The sequence below is a fragment of the Muntiacus reevesi genome, chromosome 10, assembly GCF_963930625.1.
Source record: "Muntiacus reevesi chromosome 10, mMunRee1.1, whole genome shotgun sequence".
NCBI classification, from domain to species: domain Eukaryota; kingdom Metazoa; phylum Chordata; class Mammalia; order Artiodactyla; family Cervidae; genus Muntiacus; species Muntiacus reevesi.
The window spans coordinates 24105736-24128159 of NC_089258.1; the positions used below are offsets into that span (position 1 = coordinate 24105736).

Genomic DNA, 22424 nt, shown 5'->3' on the forward strand with positions numbered 1-22424 from the left:
AACTCCTTTTCTATTTTAACCTTCTTTTCTTCAAATGTCTTTTGAAGTGCATGTGTTAATAGGTCAATCCTTATTTAAGACAGCTTCTCAATGGTCTTAGAAATAAAAGCACAAAAACTTAGTCTATGATGACCTTAATGTCATGGTCACATCGATGTACTGGAATCCCTCTCATGCCCCTTTCCACTCCTTTGTGCCTCAAACACATTCTTTAAGTTCTCTAAACAGGACATCCTCTCTTCCACCTAAGATCACTGGATATGAATTAACTCAGCAGGAAATTTTTCCTTCCACATTTTCTTGAGTTTAGATCATAAGCAGTCAGTTCCTTGTGGAAGACTTCCTTGATCACCTGAACTAGAGCAGTTTTCTATCCTTCTACATTTACATTTCTTACATTATTTTCAATTATATATTTATATGACTATTTAACTATTGCATTTTTTTGCACTTCTCTGAACACATACACCCTGAGATCAGAGACTGTGTGTTTATTCACCATTTTATGTTTAGCAGTTAATACAGTAATTGATGCTGACAAATGTTCAATACAAACACACACACACACATACACACACACACACATGTGGGGCTTCCGCAGTGGCTCAGCAGTAGAGAATCCACCTGCAATGCAGGATTCGCTGGAGACACGGGTTCGATTCTTGGGTCTGGGAAGATCATCTGGAGGAGGGCATGGCAACCCACTCCAGTATTCTTGCCTGGAGAATCCCGTGGACAGAGGAGCTTGGAGGGATACAGTTTATAGGGCTGACACAACTAAAGCAACAGTACATACGACACTCACTGGTACATGTATGTATGAAAGAGAAAGTTAGTCGCTCAGTCATGTCCAACCCTTTGTGACCCTTTGGACTGTAGCCCACCAGGCTCCTCTATCCAGTGAATTCTCCAGACAAGAATACTGGAGTGAATAGCCATTCTGTTTGTCAGGGAATCTTCCCAACCCAGGTACTGAACTCAAGTCTCCAGTATTGCAGGTGGAGTCTTTCTGTCTGAGCCACCAGAGAAGCCACATATATATGCATATGTGTATATATATATATATGTATGTGTGTGTGTGTATATATATATATATATATAAAATGAATGAATGAGTGAATGAATGAATCAAAGTAATGGGAAAAGCTAAAGTTCTGTAAAGAAAATTCACATTAGATGAAGTCCTAAATATTATTTATTATGGACTTCAAGCTTCAGGTATAGTTGCAAAAAAGAAAAAGAAAATTGCTGTTTCAGAAATGCGAATAGAGCAGGGACAAGGGAAGTTAGTATGTCATATCAAAGTGCTCTGATTATATATAACTTATTGAAAGGCAATTTAATATTCAACATAAGTATCCTAAGAATGCTACTACATAATACAATACTGAAGGAACAAAATTAGAGAACACCAATAAAAAGCATGTATTAAAAGATCAAGCATAAAATTAAGATACTAGTGAATATATTTAGTAAGTTTTAATAGAATACAATGAAAAATGGCTGCATTAAAAATGATTATAGCAAACCTTATGGATAGGGCCAACTCTCAATTGTAGAAGTGAAGGTGTGAGGTGAAAAGACAAGATGATGATCTTGATGAATAAGTAAGGAAGATTACAAGGAAAATAAACATGTAAGAGCACCCAGTCATGTCTGACTCTTTGTGACCTCATGGACTGTAGTCTGCCAGGCTCCTCCGTCCATGGGATTCTCCAGGCAAGAATACTGGAGTGGATTGCCATTTCCTTCTCCAGGGGATCTTCCTGACCCAGAGATTGAACCCAGGTATCCCTCATTGCAGGCAGACTCTTTACCATCTGAGACACCAGGGAAGCTTCACACTAGAAGAGCACTCACATTAGAAACCCATTAAGTGATAGTTGCTCAGTCATGCCTGACTCTTTGAAACCCTGTGGACTATAACCTGCCAGGCTGCTCTGTCCATGGAATTTTCCAGGCAAGATTACTGGAGTGGGTTGCCGTTTCCTTCTCCAGGGGATCTTCCCGACCCAGGAATCCTGCATTGCACGACAGTCTTTACCATCTGAGCCACCAGGGAAGACTACTATTAAGAGACATTTCTAAGTATAAAGACAGGTCAACAAAAGTATCAGCAGATACCTGCTTGACTTTATCTTGTAATCTATAGACAATGCAGTATAATATGTAATGAATTCATACACCTTTTCCAAAGGAATACCCAAGACAGAAGTAGCAATAAAGTTATAAATGACAGTCATCAATCAGATGAAATAATACAGATGAAGATTTTCTCTCTCAAAGAGATGGGGAATGGGCAAGTGGTCAGGAAGACACACTTCAAAGTTAAGAAAATAAGGCGTGAGTATGATGGTCAACAAGGACAATCAACATTGAGTACATAAATGAAGCAAATCATGAAAAAAAAACTTGCTGGGACTTTGGTACAAAATAACCATTTTATGAAAATGAAATCATTATTCTAGAGATTCATGTTAAGAACTGTGCAGGTTCTGAGATTTTAACAAGCTTGCAACAGTTCCATGGATTCTGGTAGAAGACAGGATACTCCTGGTCAGAGACACACAACCTATTATGGAATAGCGTGTGGCAAGAGTTCCATGTTTGCATCAATTCATCTTGCCTCCCAGACCCCATCAGTATGTTGGAGAGTGTCCCAGATACTTGCTGCACTCAAACTACGTTTGAGCCTTACAGCTGAGGAAGCCAAAGTGAGGGAAACTCATTTCATTTTTTTGTTCGTTTGTTGTGTATTTTTTTTATTTGTGTGTGTGAGTGTTGTAAGTAATCATTAAAATTTATTATGCACACAACAACAACAAGTTCATGAAGCAGGAACACTCCAACCAAATTATGGGGGAAAGCTCAGGGGTATAGAGTTGTCCCTCCCTATCTATGGGGGACTGGTTCCACGACACCTACTCAGACAACAAAATTCTTGAATGCTCAGTTCAATTCAGTTCAGCCACTCAGTCATGTCCAACTTTTCGTGACCCTGTGGACTGCAGCACACCAGGCTTCCCTGTCATTCACCAACTCCCAGAGTTTACTCAAACTCATATCCATCGAGTATGTGATGCCATCCAACCATCTCATTCTCTGTTGTCCACTTTTCCTGCTGCTTTCAATCTTTCCCAGCACCAGGGTCTTTTCCAATGAGTCACAATTTCGCATCAGGTGACCAAAATATTGGAGCTTCAGCTTCAGCATCAGTCCTTCCAATGAATATTCAGGAATGATTTCCTTTAGGATGAACTGGTTGGATCTCCTTGCAGTCCCAGGGACTCTCAAAAGTCTTCGCCAACACCAAAGTTCAAGAGCATCAATTCTTCAGCACTCAGCTTTCTTTATGGTCCAACTCTCACATCCATACATGACTACTGGAAAAACCATAGCTTTGATTAGATGGACCTTTGTTGGCAGAAAAAAAGTCTCTGCTTTTTAATATGCTGTCTAGGTTGGAAATAGCTTTTCTTCCAAACTTTTCTTCCATGTCTTTTAATTTCATGGCTGCAGTCACCATCTGCACTGATTCTAGAGCCCAAGGAAATAAAGTTAGCCACTGTTTCCCCATCTATTTGTCATAAAGTGATGAGACTGGATGTCATTATCTTAGTTTTCTGAATGTTGAGTTTTGAGCCAATTTTTTCACTCTCCTCTTTCAGTTTCTTCAAGAGGCACTTTAGTTCTTCTTCACTTTCTGCCATAAAGGTGGCATCATCTGTATATCTGAGGTATTGATATTTCTCTCAGCAATCCTGATTCCAGATTGTTCTTCATCCAGCCTGGCATTTCTTTTGATGTACTCTGCGTATAAGTTAAATAATCAGGGTGACAATATACAGGCTTGACATACTCCTTTCCCGATTTGGATCCAGTCTGTTGTTCCATGCCCAGTTCTAACTGTTGCTTCTTGACCTGCATGCAGATTTCTCAGGAGGCAGGTCATGTGGTCTGGTATTCCCATCACTTTAAGAATTTTCCACAGTTTTTTTGTGATCCACACAATCAAAAGCTTTGGCATAGTCAACAAAGCAGAAGTAGATGTTTTTCTGGAACTCTCTCACTTTTTCAATGATCCAACGGATGTTGGCAATTTGATCTCAGGTTCCTCTGCCTTTTTAAATCCAGCTTGAACATCTGGAAGTTCATGGTTCACATACTGTTGAAGCCTGTCTTGGAGAATTTTGAGTATTACTTTGCTAGCATATGGGATGAGTGCAATTGTGCAGTGACTTGTACATTCTTTGGCAATGTTGTTCTTGGGATTGGAATGAAAATTGCCTTTTTCCAGTCCTATGGCCACTGCTGAGTCTTCCAAATTTGCTGGCATACTGAGTGTGGTGCTTTCACAGCACCATCTTCTAGGATTTGAAATAGCTCAACTGGAATTCCATCACCTCCACTAGCCTTGCTCATAGTGATGCTTCTTAAGGCCCACTTGACTTCACATTCCAGGATGTCTGGCTCTAGATGAGTGATTACACCATCGTGGTTATCTGGGTCATGAAGATCTTTTTTATATAGTTCTGTGTACTCTTGCCACCTATTCTTTATATCTTCTGCTTCTGTTAGGTCCATACCACTTCTGTCCTTTTTTGAGCTGATCTTTGCATGAAATGTTCCCTTTGTATCTCTAATTTTCTTGAAAATATCTCTAGTCTTTCCCTTTCTATTGTTTGGCATATATTGCAAATAGATATCTCTATATAAATGCAAAAATCTATTTGAAAGAAGACACATGTAAAAAATAGATTGCATGATACAATTCATGTAGATTTCAAAGCTTTACAAAATTAATAGTTATAAGACAGAAGAGTGGTCACCTTCAGGGAGGGTATAAATAAGAACAAACTGAATAGATAATAGGCTACTAGTAATGATCCATTTGTAATAAAAAATGGTTGTTTAAAAGTGTGCTCATTTTGATACTTTGCTGATCACTTATGATTTTACTTATATTTAAAAGTATAATGAAAACTTCAGATACTTGCACAATTACAGGGTCACTTTTTATAACAAAGATACATGCTATTATACAAAATCACTTTGAATTCACTTAATAATCTTATTTTTACATTTGTGTGCCATTGTTTAGTGTCTGAAATCTTTTATGCAACACAGAGGGAAATGACTAAATTGCTAATCCATCGATGGATAGATAGATAGATATACAAATCATACATATATACATCTTTACAGACATATACACATAAATATGTGAATCACTGAAACCATCATAAGCTTGAAGAACCTATTTTATCTAAGAACCTCTTTTATGTATTAATATCTATATATACATATTTTGTGGGGAAAACTATGTGCCATATTTTCAAATTAGCAACATTTTGCAAAATCTTAGGAAATAACTGTTAATATCAAGGACCCATTATTCCTACCTTTTTACTGTGTTATTATAAGAAATAAATAATTAAAATACATGTAACTCTATGGCTGATTCATATCAATGTATGACAAAACCCACTGAAATGTTGTGAAGTAATTAGCCTCCAACTAATAAAAAAAAATTATTTTATAGCCTACAAAATACTTACTGGGGACTAAGAAATTCTTACTTTTCTTACTAAATAAGCACTTTGCAGGAAAGCCTCAGCATTAACGGTGTTGAATTAGTGGATAGTAGAGCAACATATCAGGATCAGACATGACTTAGTGACTCAACAACAACATTCCAGCTGGTGTGTGGTGGCACCTCAGTGTAGTTTTTTTATTTGCATTTCTGTAATTATTAGCAATTATGAATTTTTTTTCCATGTGGCTATTAGCTAGCTGCATGTTTTCTTTGGATAAATGTCTATTTAGGTCTTCTTTCCATTTTTCAACAGAGCTCTTTATTTTTGTTGTTGTTGTCATTGAATTGTATGAGCTGTTTGTATATTTTGAAAATTAAGCACGTAGCAGTCACATTTTTTGCAAATATACTCCCCCAGTTCATAGGCTGTCATTTTGTTTTGTTTATGGTTTGCTTTACTATGAAAAATCTTCTAAATTTAATTAGGTGTCATTTGTTTATTTTTGCTTTTATTTCTATTACCTTGGAAGACTGATCTAAGAAAACATTGGTGCAATTTACATCAGAGAACGTTTTGCCTATGTTCTCTTATAGGAGTTTTCATGTCTTATGTTTAAGTCTTTAAGACATTTGAGTTTATTTTTGTGTATGGCATGAGGATCTGATGCTGAAGGTAATGAGGAGTTAAGGGGGCCCTCCTATACTGGTGAGGGTATGTAAATTGGTACAGTCACTATGGAAAACAATATGGAGGTTCTTCAAAAGATTAAAAATGCAGTTGCCATATGATCTAGCAATTCCATTCTTGAGCTTATATCCAGAAAAAACTGTAATTCAAAAACATACATGCACCTTTATGTTCATAGCAACACTATTTACCATAGCCAGGGTATAGAAGGAACCTAAATGTCCATCAACAGATAATGGATAAAGAAGTCACACACACACACACACACACACTGGAATACAACTCAGCCATAAAAAATAAAATAGTGCCATTTGCAGTAACATGGATGAATCTAGAGTTTATCATACTTAGCAAAGTGAGTCAGAAAGAGAAAGACAAATATATGATATCACTTATATATGGAATCTAAAATATACCAGAAATGAACATATCTATGAAACAGAAACAGAGTCTCAGGCATAGAGAACAGATTTGTCATCACCAAGGGAGTGTGGAGTTGAGTAGGGAAGGACTGGGAGTTTGGGATTAGTAGATGCAAATTATTATGTATATGGAGGATAAAACAATAAGGTCTTAACTGTAAAGCACCAGGAAACTGTATCCAATATCCTGTGATAATCCATAATGCAAAAGAATGTGAATTACTTTCTTGTAGAGCAGAAATCAAAACTACAATTTTATTGTTGATTCAAAAAAATTATAGATATAAATATAAATATATATATTTATGTAAATATATATATATATATGTGTGTGTGTGTGTGTGTGTGTATATATAATTTAGGGGGAAAAAGTTGAAACTCCCTGACGAGCTAAATAAAGGCAACATATGCAAATACTATTCTATATAATATTTTTATTCATATATATTATTTGGATGGACTAGTAGGTAGAATTATAATTTTTTAACTCAGTTCTATCAATAAGTTGATAATGTTAATAAGCACCTAGACTTCTTTAAGGCTTCCCTGGTGGCTCAGATAGTGAAGAAGCTGCCTGCAATGTGGGAGACCTGGGTTCGATCCCTGGTTGGGAAGATCCCTTGGAGAAGGGCACAGCAACCCACTCTAGCATTCTTGCCTGGAAAATCCACATGGACATAAGAGCCTGATGGACTGTAGTCTATGGGGTTGCAAAGAGTCAGACATGACTGAGTGACTAAACATGAGTGCAAGTGTTCTATAAAAATCAGTTCTAATGAGATGGATGAAACTGGAGCCCGTTATACAGAATGAAGTAAGCCAGAAAGAAAAACACCAATGCAGTATACTAACACATAGATATGGAATTTAAAAAGATGGTAACAATAACCCTATATGCAGGACAGAGAAAGAGACAGATGTATAGAACAGACGTTTGGACTCTGTGGAAGAAGGCGAGGGTAGGATGACCTGAGAGAATAGCATTGAAACAAGTATACTATCAAGGGTGAAACAGATCACCAGCCCAGGCTGGATGCATGAGACAAGTGCTCGGGGCTGGTGCACCGGGAAGACCCAGAGGATGGGATGGGGAGGGTGGTGGGAGGGGGAATCGGGATGGGGAACACATGTAAATCCATGGCTGATTCATGTCAATGTATGGCAAAAACCACTACAATATTGTAAAGTAATTAGCCTCCAACTAATAAAAATAAATCGAAAAAAAAAAAAAAAAAAAACTTGTATCCATGAGCAACCAAACAGGTTACAATAGTAAAAGGCAATGTAAGGTTATACAGAGCATTTAACAAAAGACACATGAATGTCAGGGAAGTTAGGATTACAACCAAGCTTAACAGATAAATGTTTAGATTCATACTTCTGTCATATCATCCAATAAATTAAGACTATATGAAAAACTGCAACAATTTCTATTATGATGCAAATCAATTGGTTATTTTAAAACCACCATTTAGTCAGTAAATGTTTATGAAAGTAAATACCAATATTAGGCTGAGTAATAGAAAACGTAAAACACAAGGAAAAGTGGCTCCTCTTGTTTTTTTCCTTTAACTCTCAGGGTTCTTGGCTGTTTATGATGTCACCACTGAGCATCACTAATTTGAACTCACAATGCTTAAGTCCTGGAAAATCATAGGTGGGGGAAATGTCTGTACCAAGATTGTAAGTCCTCTTATCAAATTTTATCTTTTAAAATAACTGAAACTCTCTAGTTAACTTTACATTTTTTCTCTTCAGTGTAAAGAGATGTTTGCTGTATTATTTTATTCCACTGACAGAGAACAGATATTTAGTAGACACATGTTCTCCAGCAGCATCATGAGTTGTTTTGATACAAGACTAACTAGTTCACTCACTTAAGTAAAATATATATATGACGATGGATAATTCTTTTTCAATGTGATGATTCATTTTTTATTATATTGTATTTTGGATCATGTAAAATGAAAGAATACATGATTGATATTCAGAGAACTATCATCTCCTTAGAGGACGTTTGGAAATTTATGGGAACATATTCTTTGTCACCTTGACTAAGGAATGTTACTGAAATTTAGGGGACATAGGTCAAGGGTGTGAAAACTTTGGTAGTAAGTGGCGCAGCCCAACATAAAGAACAACTAAACACTAGATGTATTTTCTTGAGAAATATTGTGTATGCAAAAGTACTTTGCAATTAGAAGCAGATTATCCAGACCTAGGATGATAATAGTATACTTATTCTTAAATTATCTTGTGTTAAAACAGGTAGAAAAATAAAACTTTTCAATTATTTAAAGTTTTTTTTTTTTTTCCACTGTGAAGACATGAAACAAAGGCAAAGGCATGTAACTCTGAAATATAAAGGAAAGCGTAACTGGATTTTTTTTGAACACTACTGTTAAAGGAAAGATAAAACACAAATCTTGAAAATAAAACAGGCTTCCCTGTGCCTACCTCTTTATAATGCAATCACTACTTTAAAGGACAATCTTTAGCAAAATGTTTATAATTGTCATGATTGCTTTTTAAATGTTGGGTGACTTGCTGACTATTTCACAGTAATCTCGGCTCAGGCATACACCATGACAGAATAACATTATATTGTAATTTCTTAAAAATATTTCAGCGCAATAAAATACTGATGTTATTATTATCATGAGCACTGTGTAGCTTTCATTATCATGAGCATTGTGTAGCTTTCAAAGAATTTCACCATAATGGTTAAAAACTTTATTTTTGGTTTTAGGATTATTTTTATAATGTTGGTTTCTACTGTAATCCCCAAACACTTGTGCTATTATAGAATAAAAGTGTGGTTGAATTCATAATCAAATAGCTTCATTTTTGACCAATGATGTACAAAAATTCTTAATAAAATTATCATATACCTTCTATCTCAAGTGGCAAATTCTCATTCTCATTTTGAAATGCAGAAAGTAAATTTCTACTTTGTCTTTCCTCTGAATTTGTCTGGCAATGATAGGAACTTAATATTAGGCTTACGCTTCTGTTCCATGATTACCAACTTCGTCCCTGATAAATAAAATTCTCTTCATTGAGCTCACTATGCCTTCCTCCCATTTATTCTTCTTTAGTATCTTTATTCATCCGAACCTGAAGAGTTTTACCTTGTCTTGCTTTCGCCTCTAATTCAGGTTGTGTCAGTTAACTCTACCCCTCCATTACTAATTTTAAGTTGTCTAGGACATCTGAAGGAAGTGGAGAGGTTTCCCCCAAAATTTGGCATTACGTATGGTTATCTAAAAATATGAACTTCGAAAACTTTCAGTGTTAGCTTTCACATCTCATATCCATTGTGCATTTTATCTTTCTCTTCTTTACATTGCATTAATAAGTTCTTTCTTACTCTCTTGGCCTAGAGACTCACCTTGATATATAGAACAGGGTTTATCAACCTGTACAGTTGACAGGTTGGTCAACCTGTCATTTTAGGTTGACCCCTAATTTTAGGAGGGGTAACTCTTTTTTGGAGTTGAAGACGGGGTAGGGTTGTGCAGGGAGGAATGGGAGGCCTGTGCATTGTAAGATGTGTAGCAGCATTCTTACCCATTAGATGTCAGTATCAGCAAGTGTGTGTGTGTGTGTGTGTGTGTGTGTGTGTGCACGCGTGCATGCACTTACAGTCATCCCTCACCAAGAAAATCCCATGTGGCTCATGACATTTGCCTTTATTTAGAGACACCTCTGCAAACACAAGATTGACTCAGGCCCCTGCCAGTCCTTGGAAAACTTTTACTAAGTCTTCTGTGCCCTTATTTACTATACTATTGATACAGAACCCAAAAATCCAACACCTGTTGACTGGATACATTGGGATATTCACACATAAAGGTTGTCTACGGGCATTTCAAATGAAACTGCAGGCACCAAGATATGGAAGCAATGTAAAGATCCATCGACAGATGAATGGATAAAAATGATATATATGCCACATCTCAGTCACATCTGCTTCTTTGTGACCCCATGGACTATAGCCTGCCAGGCTCGTCTGTCCATGACATTTTCTAGGCAAGAATACTGGAGTGGGTTGCCATTTCCTACTCCAAGGGATTTTCCTGATCCAGAGATCAAACCTGTGTCTCTGTGTCTCCTCAATTGGCAGGCAGATTCTTTACCACTGTAGTGGTACCTGGGAAGTCACTATATATATATACACACATATTATTATACATATATGCATAAGGAGAAGGAAATGGTGACCAACTCCAGAGTTCTTGCCTGGAGAATCCCACAGACAGCAGCCTGGTGGACTCCAGTCCATGGGCTGCAAAGAGTCAGACACAACTGAGCACATGTCTGACTCGCGCTCATTTATATATTTATGTATACACACACACATATGTATTTTATATATATATATATGAAATAGAATATGGCTCAGCCAAAAATAATGAATGAAATTGTGCTACTCTAACAAAATAGATGGACTTGAAGAATGTTAAGTAAAATAAGTTAGAGAAAGAAAAATACTGCATGATATCACATATAGAACCTAAAAAAATAAAACAAACTAGTGAATATAACAAACAAGAAACAGACTCAGAGATACAGAAGACAAACTTGTGGCTACCAGTGGGGAGAGGGAAGTGAGGAGGGGCAATAAAGAGGGAGGCAATAAGAGTTGCACAAACTAGTATAAATAAATTAAGCTACAATAATATATTGTACAACATAGTGAATATAACCAATATTTTATAATAAGTGTAAATGGAAATGGAACATAACCTTTAAAATTGTACATCTACTATGACATAAAAAGACTTCAACAAAATGAAATTGGAGGCAATATCACATTATTGAGAGTTCTTACCCTAGGAATTTATTATTCATTTTTATAATTATTTCCAAACAAATATCCTATTAAAGGAAAAAGCAAAAGCAGAAGTATTTTGTTCTTATATTAAGTTTCCAGACCAAAACTAAATCCTACAAATTTGTTTAAATGTGTAACCCTTTAATAAAGTACAATTTCCAGTGGTAATATAGAAACAGATTTTTCTCTTAAAATATGATCTCCTCATGTCTCTTAGTTTGGGATCTCAACCTTTTATTCAGGAAAATCTAAAACTACCTTCCCTTTGTTAAGTCATGACCATATTATATTCCATAAAGCTGACAATGTGTATCTTCTTTACATAAAAAGCTCACAGATATTGAAACTTTTTTCTAACAATTAGATGTGTGGATCTGAAGTAAAGATAGATTTGTGGCTTCTGTATTCCATTTAATCTTAGTTAAGATGAAGTATTAGTTATTCTGTATGTATGTATAATACAAGGTATGTGTGTATGCGCGTGCGTGCGCGTGTGCTTCAGTTGTATCCAACAATCTTTGTGACCCTATGGAGGACTCTTCCAGGCTCCTCTGTCCATGGGGATTCTCCTGGCAAGAATACTGGAGTGGGTGGCCATACTCTCCTCCAGGGGATCTTCCCTACTCTGAGATCGAACTCACATCTCCCGCTTTGTAGGCGGAATGTTTACCGTCCGAGCCACCAGGAAGCCCAAAGACCTTAATATATGTATTTAAAGACCTTAATTCAAACACTAATCGTATCACAAAATAACAGCCTTTCGACTTAAATGTGTTTCTTCTTTTTAAAGTAATTAAATTAGACCATTTCCAAACTTTTGAGAGACTTCTTTAATGAAGGATAGAAATAATTTATATTCACATAAAAGTAGTTTTTAAATAAAACCTATTAAAACATATACTGGCAGTTTATATGTGTGTTTTTTTTTTATAAGAAACTTCAAAACTTAAATCTGAATACATCCTTGTGTAAAATAAATTTCTTGTCTGTTACAGAGAGGCAAGGAGAGAGATTCGATTACTAGCAGAGCCAGACTTGGGGGAATTATAGAGTCCTAAAATAGTAAATGGATTTAACTGCTTATGATGTGTGTAAATTTACATAGTGAATGAGAACTCTGATATTCGGATCATTGCTATTTTGGGGTCCTATAAATTTTCTTCAGTAAAAATAAAATTAAGTGCATTGAATTGTCGTTAACTTTAGCCTAGCCAACCTTAAGAAACAGGAATTTCAACCATTTCATTAAGTTACATTTTGCAGTTTATACTTAGTCCATTCCTCCCTCTTCATAAATGGCTGTTAAGTTACCATTCAAAATCTTTCCTATTTCTGAAAATCATACAAATTAAGTCATAACATACATATGCTTTAATTTTTGGTTTCTGGAAATTTTTTTTTTTCTTTCAGTACAGCATTTTTTTGAATCATCTGTGTTGCCATGTTGCATACACTAGTAATTCATTCCTCTACATTGCTGAGTAGTATTCCATTACATGGCTATACTGTATTTAGTTTACCCATTCCCCAATTGATTTAGTTTTTGGTTACTATGGGGTACTTCAGTTTAGGGTTCTTAAGAATAAAGCTGCTATAAATATTTTCCCCAAGTTTTTGGTAAAGCTCTCTTGGGTAAGCTACTAGTGAAAATGCTAAACCATAAAATATGTGTATGCTTAACTTTAAAAATATCAAATTACAATCAAAATTGATAGTACTATTTGTACAACCATCATTGATGATGAACATGTCAGATGCTCTATATTGTAGCTGATGACTGGTGTCATTAATCCTTAAAACTTTAGGTATTCTAGTGGGTTTAAAGGGTTCTTTTATTTCTAATCAGAGAAATATATATTTTTACATGTATATATATTTTTTCCTTTTCATCTTTCATTTCCCAGAGGTTTTTTTTTTTTTACTTTTAGTTTCTCACATAGGTCTCATATATTTCAATAAAATTGTTTTAAAATAATTTCTATTATTACAAGTTATATTCTATTGTTTCCTTAAATGTATATTTTTATAATTATAAAAATATAATTAGAGTTATATCATATGATCTTATTACATTCACTAATATCTCTAAGTAATTATTTTTTAGCTGTTGTTCAATATAGTATTTACTCAATCATGCACTCTGTGAATAAAGACCATTTTGTTTCCTGTGTAGTCTTAAAGCTTTTATTGCCTTATAGAACAAAACAGGGTCTAGGTTACAATGCAGGAATGAAGTGAATATCCATAACTTGTTTACAGATTTTAGAGGAAAGACAGTCAATATTCCACCATCAATTTAATTTTGATAGTAAGTATTGTCTAGACTCATTTTATCTATTTGAGGAAGATGTGTTCTATTTTTCGTTTTCTCAGACTCTTTAATTATGAATGAATGTTACTTTTTTTCCAAAACTTGTAAATATTTTGAGACGATCAAGATTTTCTTATATTTTTTGAAGTAATTACACTGATTAATTAATATACTTTAAACTAATATGTTTACATTCCAGAGAGTAAACCTCAACAATCACGATATGTTAGACTTTACATGTGTTACATATTGTTCAGTAAGAATAATTAAGAAATCATTAAGGAATTTTGTGTCTGTAATAATGCATAGTGTTAGTCTATAATGCACATTTCTAGTAATGTTCTTGAGACATTTTGATGACAGTGTTCTTTATATTAGTCTCAAGGATGGGTTTAAACCTCTGCTCCCTCTTGTTTCTGAAAAAATTGTGTAGAGTTAATATTTTTTCCTTAAGTTTTCAATTTGATTTATCAATACAACGCTATAAGCCTGTGCTTTGCTTTCTGGGAAACTTTGAGATAAGAAATGAAGTTTATTTAATAATTATCAGACTATTCACCGTTCTATTGTTTCATTGAGTGTCAGTACTGTTAAACAATCCTAGAGAAGGGAATGGCTACCCACTCCAGTATCCTTGCATGGAAAATTTTATGGATAGAGGAGCCTGAAGGGCTACAGTCCATGGGGCCGGAAAGTGTTGGACACGGCTGAAAGACTAACACACTTATTGGTAAATAAACACATTTTAAAAGGAGCTCATCTAGTTCACTTAAGCTCTTCAGTTTACTATAGTAAAATTATTACTGATATAGCTCATTATCCTTTAAAATATATATAATTATAAACCTTCATCTGTCCTGATACTGGTAATCTGTGTATTCTCTCTCTTTTTCTAATCAGTCTTTTTAAAAGGCAATACATTTTAATAATCTTTTCAAAAAGCATACATTGGATTTTTATATTTGCTCTAATTTTTTTAATTATCATTTTATATTGGAATATAGTTGATTTGCAGGTTTCAAGTGTACAACAAACTCAGTTATACATATACATGGACCAACTCTTTTTCAAATACTTTTCCCATTGAGGTTATTTCAGAATATTGATCAAGGTTTCTTGTGCTATACAGTAGGTCCCTGTTGGTTATCTACTTTTAAATACAGTAGTATGTATATGGCAACCCAGGCACCCAATTTATTAATTTCCCTACTTTACCACTTTGGTAACCATAAAGTTTGTTTTAAAGTCTGTGAGTTCCTTTCTGCTTTGTAAATAACTTCATTTGTATCTTTTTATTGAGATTTCACATATAAGTGATTATGATGTTTATCATTATCTAACATACTTAATATGATAATCACAAGGTCCATCCATGTTGTTAACAAATGGCATTATTTCATTCTTTTTAATGACTAACATTGTATATGTGTACCATATCTTTTTTATCCATTCCTTTATCATTTGACATTTAGGCTGCTTCTGTGTCTTGCTTATTGTAAACAATGCTGCAATAAGCAATGGGGTGTATGTACACTTCCAAACCATGTTTTCCTTCAGATACACGCCCAGGAGTGGGATTGTTGAATCATATGATAGGTTTTTTTTTTAAGTTATTTTTCAGGAACCTTCATACTGTTCTCCACACTGGCTATACCAATTTACATTCCCACCAACAGTGTAGGTGGGTTCCCTTTTTGCCACATTCTCTCCAGCATTTATTGTTTGTAGACTTTTTGATGATGGCCATTCTAACTGCTATGAGGTGATCTCATTGTAGTTATGACTTGCATTTCTCTAATAATTAGTGAAGGTGAACATCTTTTCATGTGTCTTTTGGACATCTCTATGTCTTTTTTAGAGAAATGTTTATTTAGGTCTTCTGCTCACTTTTTTATTGGGTTGTTTATTCTTTCGGCATTGAGCTGAGTGTGCTGTTTGTAAATTTTGGAGATTAATCCCTTCTTGAATGCATTGTTTGCAAATATTTTCTCCCATTCTGTGGATTTTCTTTTCTTTTTGTTTATGGTTTCTTTTGCTGTGAAAAATCTTTTGAGTGTAATTAGGTGACATTTGTTTATTTTTATTTCCATTATTCTAGGAGATGGACCAAAAATACAGTGCTGCAATTTATGTCAAAAAGCATTGTAATATATTGCATACTTATGTTTCCTTCTAAGAGTTTTATAGTATCCGGTCTCAGATTTAGGTCTTTAATCCACTCTGAGTTTGTTCTTGTGTATGTTGTGATCAGATGTTTTAATTTCATTCTTTTACATGTAGCAGTCCAGTTCTCCCAGAATCATTTCTTGAAAAGACTGTGTCTTCCTCATTGTATATTCTTGATTCTTCATCACAGATTAGAGGAAATGCTTTCAAGCTTTTCAACATTGAGTACGATGTTAGTTGTAGTTTTGAAATATGTAGCCTTTATTATGTTGAGGCATGTGCCTTCATTGCCCACTTTCTGAAGAGTTTTATCATAAATGCTTGTTAAATTTGGTCAAAAGCTTTTCATTATCTATTGAGATGATCATATGGTTTCTAGTCTTCAATGTGTTAATGTGGTGTAGCACACTAACTGATTTGTGGATATAGAAAACTGCTTGCATTTTTGGGATAAATTCCACTTAATAGTGGTGTATGATCCTTTAATGTACGTAAGGCATTTCATTTTCTAGTATTTTGTTGAGAAATTTTGCATCTATATTCATCAGTTTATTGGCCTGTAATTTTCTATTTTTTGTGGTGTATTCGGTTTTGGCATCATGGTGATGATGGCCTCATAGAATGAATTTTGGAATGTTCCTTCCTCTGTACTTTTTTTTTTAAATAGTTTCAGAAGGATGGCTTCCCTGATGACTCAGTGGCAAAGAATCCACCTGCCAATGCAGGTGATATGGGTTCAATCCCAGGGTCAAAAAGATCCCCTGAAGAAGGAAATGACAACCCACCAACTCTTCTCTAAATATTTGAGAGACTTTGCCTGTGAAACCATCTGGTCCTAGACATTGGTTCGTTGGGAATTTATAAATCACAGTTTCATATTCAGTACTTGTGATTGGTCTGTTCATATTTTCTATTTCTTCTTAGCTCAGTCTTGGGAGATTGTAATTTTCTAAGAATTTGTCCATTTCTTCTAGACTGTCCATTTTATTGGTATATAATGCTGTGAGTAATCTATTATGATATTTTGTATTTCTTTGATGTCAGCTCTAATTTCTTTTTCATTTGCTATTTTATTGATTTGGGCCCTCTTTTTTTCTTGATGAGTTTCACTAACAGTTTATCAATTTTGTTTATCTTTTCAAAGAACCAGCTTTTAGCTTCATTAATCTTTTCTATTGTATTTTCTTCTCTATTTCATTTATTTATGCTGTTATCTTTATGATTTTTGTCCTACTAATTTTGGGTTTAGTTACTTCTTTAGTTACTTTAGGGTAAGGTTAGATTGTTTATTAGAGATTTTTCTTGTTGCCTCATGTAAGATTGTATTGCTATAAACTTTCCGTTGAAAACTGCTTTTGCTCTGTCTCATAGGTTTTGAATTGTAATGCTCTCATTGTCATTTGTCTCTAGGTATTTTTTAATTTCCTCTTTGATTTCTTCAATGATCCATTGATTGTTTAGGAGCAGTTTTTTTAGTCTCTACATGTTTATGTTTTTTAGCCTTTTTTTAAAATTGATGACTAATGTCATAGTCTTGTGGTTCAGAAAATATGGTTGATATGATTTCAATTTTCTAAAATTAACCAAGGCTCATTTTGATGCCCAGAATGTAATCAATCCTGAGGAATGTTCCATGTACATTTGAAAAAAAAAATGCATTTTTCTCCTTATGATGTAATATTCTACAAATATCAATTAAGCTCCCCTGTAACTATCAAGTAATTATGTGAACACTTTTTTTCAAAACCTAAAAGTAAATTCTAAAAGTACAGGAGGCAGTGATCATGTCCATACCCAAGAAAAAGAAATGCAAAAATTCAAAATGGGATGTCTAAGGGGACCTTACAAATAGCTAAGAAAAGAAGAGAAGTGAAAGGCAAAGGAGAAAAGCAAAAATATACCATCTGAATGCAGAGTTCCAAAGAATAGCAAGGAGAAATAAGAAAGCCTTCCTCAGTGATCAGTACAAAGAAATAGAGGAAAACAATAGAATGAGGAAGACTAGAGATCCCTTCAAAAAATTAGAGACACCAAGGGAACATTTCATGCAAAGATGGGCATAATAAAAGACAGAAACAGTATGGACCTAGCAGAAGCAGAAGAATTAAGAGGTGGCAAGAATACAAAGAAGAACTATACAAAAAAGATCTTAATGACCCAGATAACAATGATGGTGTGATCACTCACCTAGAGCCAGATATCCTGGAATGCAAAGTCAAGTGGGCTTTAGGAGGCATTCCTATGAACAGAGTTAGTGGAAGTGATGTAATTCCAGCTGAGTTATTTCAAATCCTAAAAGATAAAGTGGTGAAAGTGCTGCACTCAATATGCCAGCAAATTTGGAAAACTCAGCAGTGGCCACAGGACGGGAAAATGTTAGTTTTCATTCCAATCCCAAATAAAGGCAATGCCAAAGAATGTTTGAACTACTGCACAGTTGCACTCATCTCAAATACTAACAAAGAAATGCTCAAAATTCTCCAAGCTAGGCTTCAACAGGACATGGACTGAGAACTTCCAAATGTTCAAGCTGGATTAGAAAAGACAGGGGAATCATGTATCAAATTGCCAACATATGTTGGATTATAGAAAAAGCAAGAGAATTGCAGAAAAACATCTATTTCTGCTTCATTGACTACATTAAAATTTTTAACTGTGTGGATCCCAGCAAACTGTGGGAAATTCTTCAAGAGGTGGGAATACCAGACCACCTTACCTGCCTCATGTGAAAGCTGTATGCCGGTCAAGATGCAACAGTTAGAACTGGACACTGAACAACAGGACTGGTTCCATATTGGAAAAGGAGTACGTCAAGGCTGTATATTGTCACCCTGCTTATTTAACTTATATGCAGTGTACATCATGTGAAATTCCAGGCTGGAGGAAGCCCAAGCTGGAAACAAGATTGCTGGGAAATATCAGTGACCTCAAATACACAGTTGACATCCCCCTTATGGCAGAAAGCAAAGAGGAAATAAATAGCCTCGTGATGAAAGTGAAAGAGGAGAGTGAAAAAGCTGGCTTAAAATTCAACATTCAAAAAATGAAGATCATGGCATCCAGTCCTGTTACTTCATGGCAAATAGATGGGGAAACAACAGAAACAGTGACAGACATTTTTTCTTGGGCTCCAAAACTCTGCAGATGGTTACTGCAGCCATGAAATTAAAAGACACTTGCTCCTTGAAAGAAAAGCTATTTCCAACCTAGACAGCACAGTAACAAGCAGAGACACAACTTTGCCAGCAAAGGTCCGTCTAGCCAGTAGTCATGTATGGATGTGAGAGTTCGACCATAAAGAAGGCTGAGAGCTGAAGAATTGATGCTTTTGAATTGTGTTGTTGGAAAAGACTTCAGAGTCCCTTGGACTGCTAGGAGATCAATCCAATCCATCCTAAAGGAAATCAGTCCTGAATATTCATTGAAAGGACTGATGCTGAAACTGAAGTTCCAATACTTTGGCCACCTGAAAGAAGAGGTGACTCATTGGGAAAGACCTTGATGCTGGGAAAGATCGAAGGCAGGAGGATAAGCTGATGACAGAGGATGAGATGGTTGGATGGCATCACCAACTCAATGGACATGAGTTTGAGCAAGCTGGGAGTTGGTGATGGACAGAGAAGCCTGGCATGTTGGAGTCAATGGGGTCACAAAGAGTTGGACACAATGAGCAACTGAACTGATGAGTTCAAGTCCTTGTTGTTCAAGGATCAACTATAATTTGTTATTGATTTTTAATTCAGCTGATTTTTGATCAATGAATACTCCTCAGATACTACATTCAATTTCATGGACCATGCTTATATACCACTTTAAAATCTCATATATAATAATGTGTTTCCTGTTCCAGAGCAATTTGGGAAAAAAAAAAAAAAAGTTTATAACCACGGTTGGAAATAAAAAAATTTTTCAGCAGTATATAAATGTACATTGGCTAGATCTAAGCCTAGAGATTTAGATATAGAAGGACAAGTAATTTTAATACACGTCCCCAGTCAAGAAATTCTAGGTCAGATAACTTAATAGTCAATACATCTTAAATTTTATTCAATTAATTCATTCAAATTTTTGTAGAGTGGCAAATGTGTGCCAGGTTTTGTGCTGGGAACTAAAATTGTAATGAAGCTACCAATATACTTTTTTTTCTTACTATATTTTATTAGTATTATTTATGTAATGTCAAAAAAGTAAAATGCTTTGTGGGCATGTGTGTTTTTAGGTGTATGCATGTGTGTGTTTGTGTGTGTGTAAAACTGAAACGCATGATGATCAGTGACTTTATTTTTGTAATATAATGGGAGAATGTATAAATATATTTCTTTAACAGATCTTATTATGTGCCTTAGTTAAAATAAGAATTAGATGTAAAATGTTTGCTTGTGAGTATAAACATGTGCTTACAGTATTAAGACAAATACAAACTACTTTACAACACCAGATTTATTTATCTTGAAAACATCAAAATCCATATCAATAATTGTGGTACCCACTGACCAACACACACATACACACACACGCATCTCATGGAAAAACATGTTTGCCATTTATTAATTTGGATTTGGTTTAATTCTCAGTTTATTTTGAGGATCTGGTTTTACCTAGGCATAGTCTTAAAAAGACTATGTCTTCTAATTCTTACAATGTCTTACAGTTCAATTTTAAGTCTTTGGAACACAAAGTGGGGAAGATTTCATTCATGGTTTCACATTAAAAATAAACCATAAATGTCAATATTTAAGATATGTCAATTGATGAGTTTTGTTTCAAAAAATCTTTACCCACCTTATTTTAGTTATGTTGAAGTTTGTGCTAAAAACACATATTTACTGCTCTCCATTTTTCTGTGTTGATGTAATCTTACATAATAAACAGATCTAAGAATGCAAAATATTTATCTAGCTTGTAGTGGCAAGTGTTTATGTGTAATAATGACCATTAAATAGAGTGATTTTATATAAATTAATTAAAACTTTTCCCTCTTATTTTAATAGCCAAAAAATAAACTTTGGAGCATATGATAATTACGTTCCAGGTAAGAAAGAGTTCATTTAAAAAAATGTATAAGTAATTTTACGGATAAGTGATAAAACAACAGCTGTTATGGAGCACTATTAAAAACCAACTTTTAATTTTTCAAGCACTTTTCTGATGGGTTCAGTAAATACCTTCTAAAGATATTTTGTCTTTAATTCAAAGAAAATTAAGTAAATATGTTTAGCAACATAAAGAAGGACATATTTACATGTTAGAACTCAAAACAATCAGAAAATCTTATATGTGAAAGGCAGTGTAAAAAATGGATAAACAAGTTATCTGTGTCAAAAATGTCTCCTGCTACATTCCTGATACTCTGTACCAGACTTAAAACTGACAAAATTTCATTACTTGACAAGGCCAGTCAATCTGATGTTGAAGAGCAAGTAAGTATAAGTCGCTTAGTCGTGCCCGACTCTGCGACCCCATGGACTGCAGCCCACCGGGCTCCTCTGTCCATGAGATTTTCCAGGCAAGGATACTGGAGTGGGTTGCCATTTCCTTCTCCTTCTCTTATATCAAGAAATCAATTTTAACTCGTATATTGAACTTAAACACATCTTTCATTTTGCATATTTTCTCATTGATCCTGATTCTGTCTTTAGGTAACTCACTGGCCAAGTCTCATATATAGCATGTTTTGTACATATTTAAATTGAGCGAACATATCTTTCACTAGTCTCATTGGTAGCCTCAATGTTTTTAACTGTTTATATTACAGTTTCTATGTAACTCAACCATCATAATCATAATTCTTTAGGTACTGCTTATCAATTTTCTTCATTAGTATGTCATTTATAATAGTGCAGTTCTTGGGCATATAACACTTACTCTTGTAGCTTAGAAAATGATTAAGAGAATCTTAGACTCAATCATATATTTACTGATTATTTTAAACAAGAAATGTGCTAAGAACTTTGGAAGCTGCAGGAGTAGTTACCACATCTTCTGTTCTCAGTAGAATTGTATTCCAACCAAAAGAGTATTAAAAAAAAAATCTAGAATGGAAGAGATAGAAGGATTAAGAGGAAACAGCAAAACTCCTTCTTTCTATTTACATTACAGACTGTATTAGTTTCACAATGACTATATAGCTAACCATAAAGCTGGTTAAAATTTAAAAGCAATCAAATTTAATTTCCTCATACTAATAATACAAAATTTCAAATATTACCAAATGCATGAAACCATAATTTGGATCATTTATTTATTCATTTACATATAATCACCATACTGCCATTTTAGACCTGATAAAATTCTATTTACTCTGAGATGTATGCTTATTTTTGGTTTTTTATTTCAGTCAGTGAATTAAGCAAAAAATCATGGAATCAGCAACACTTTGCCCTGGCATTTCCCAAACCACCAAGGCCAGGAAAAAGAAGGAGATCAAAACCTTCCCAACTACGAGAAGATACAGGTCCTGTGAG

General features: G+C 34.6%; 1 protein-coding gene across 1 annotated transcript in view; it reads left to right on the forward strand.

Annotated features, from left to right (window-relative positions):
• The window catches only part of CYLC2 (cylicin 2), a 45278-nt gene that overhangs the window by 20175 nt on the left and 2679 nt on the right, over nt 1–22424 (forward strand). Inside the window, exons 3-4 of the mRNA XM_065946498.1 lie at nt 20952–20992; nt 22298–22419. Of these exons, the coding sequence (XP_065802570.1) occupies nt 20952–20992; nt 22298–22419 (163 nt within the window). The remainder of the gene's footprint in view (nt 1–20951; nt 20993–22297; nt 22420–22424) is intronic.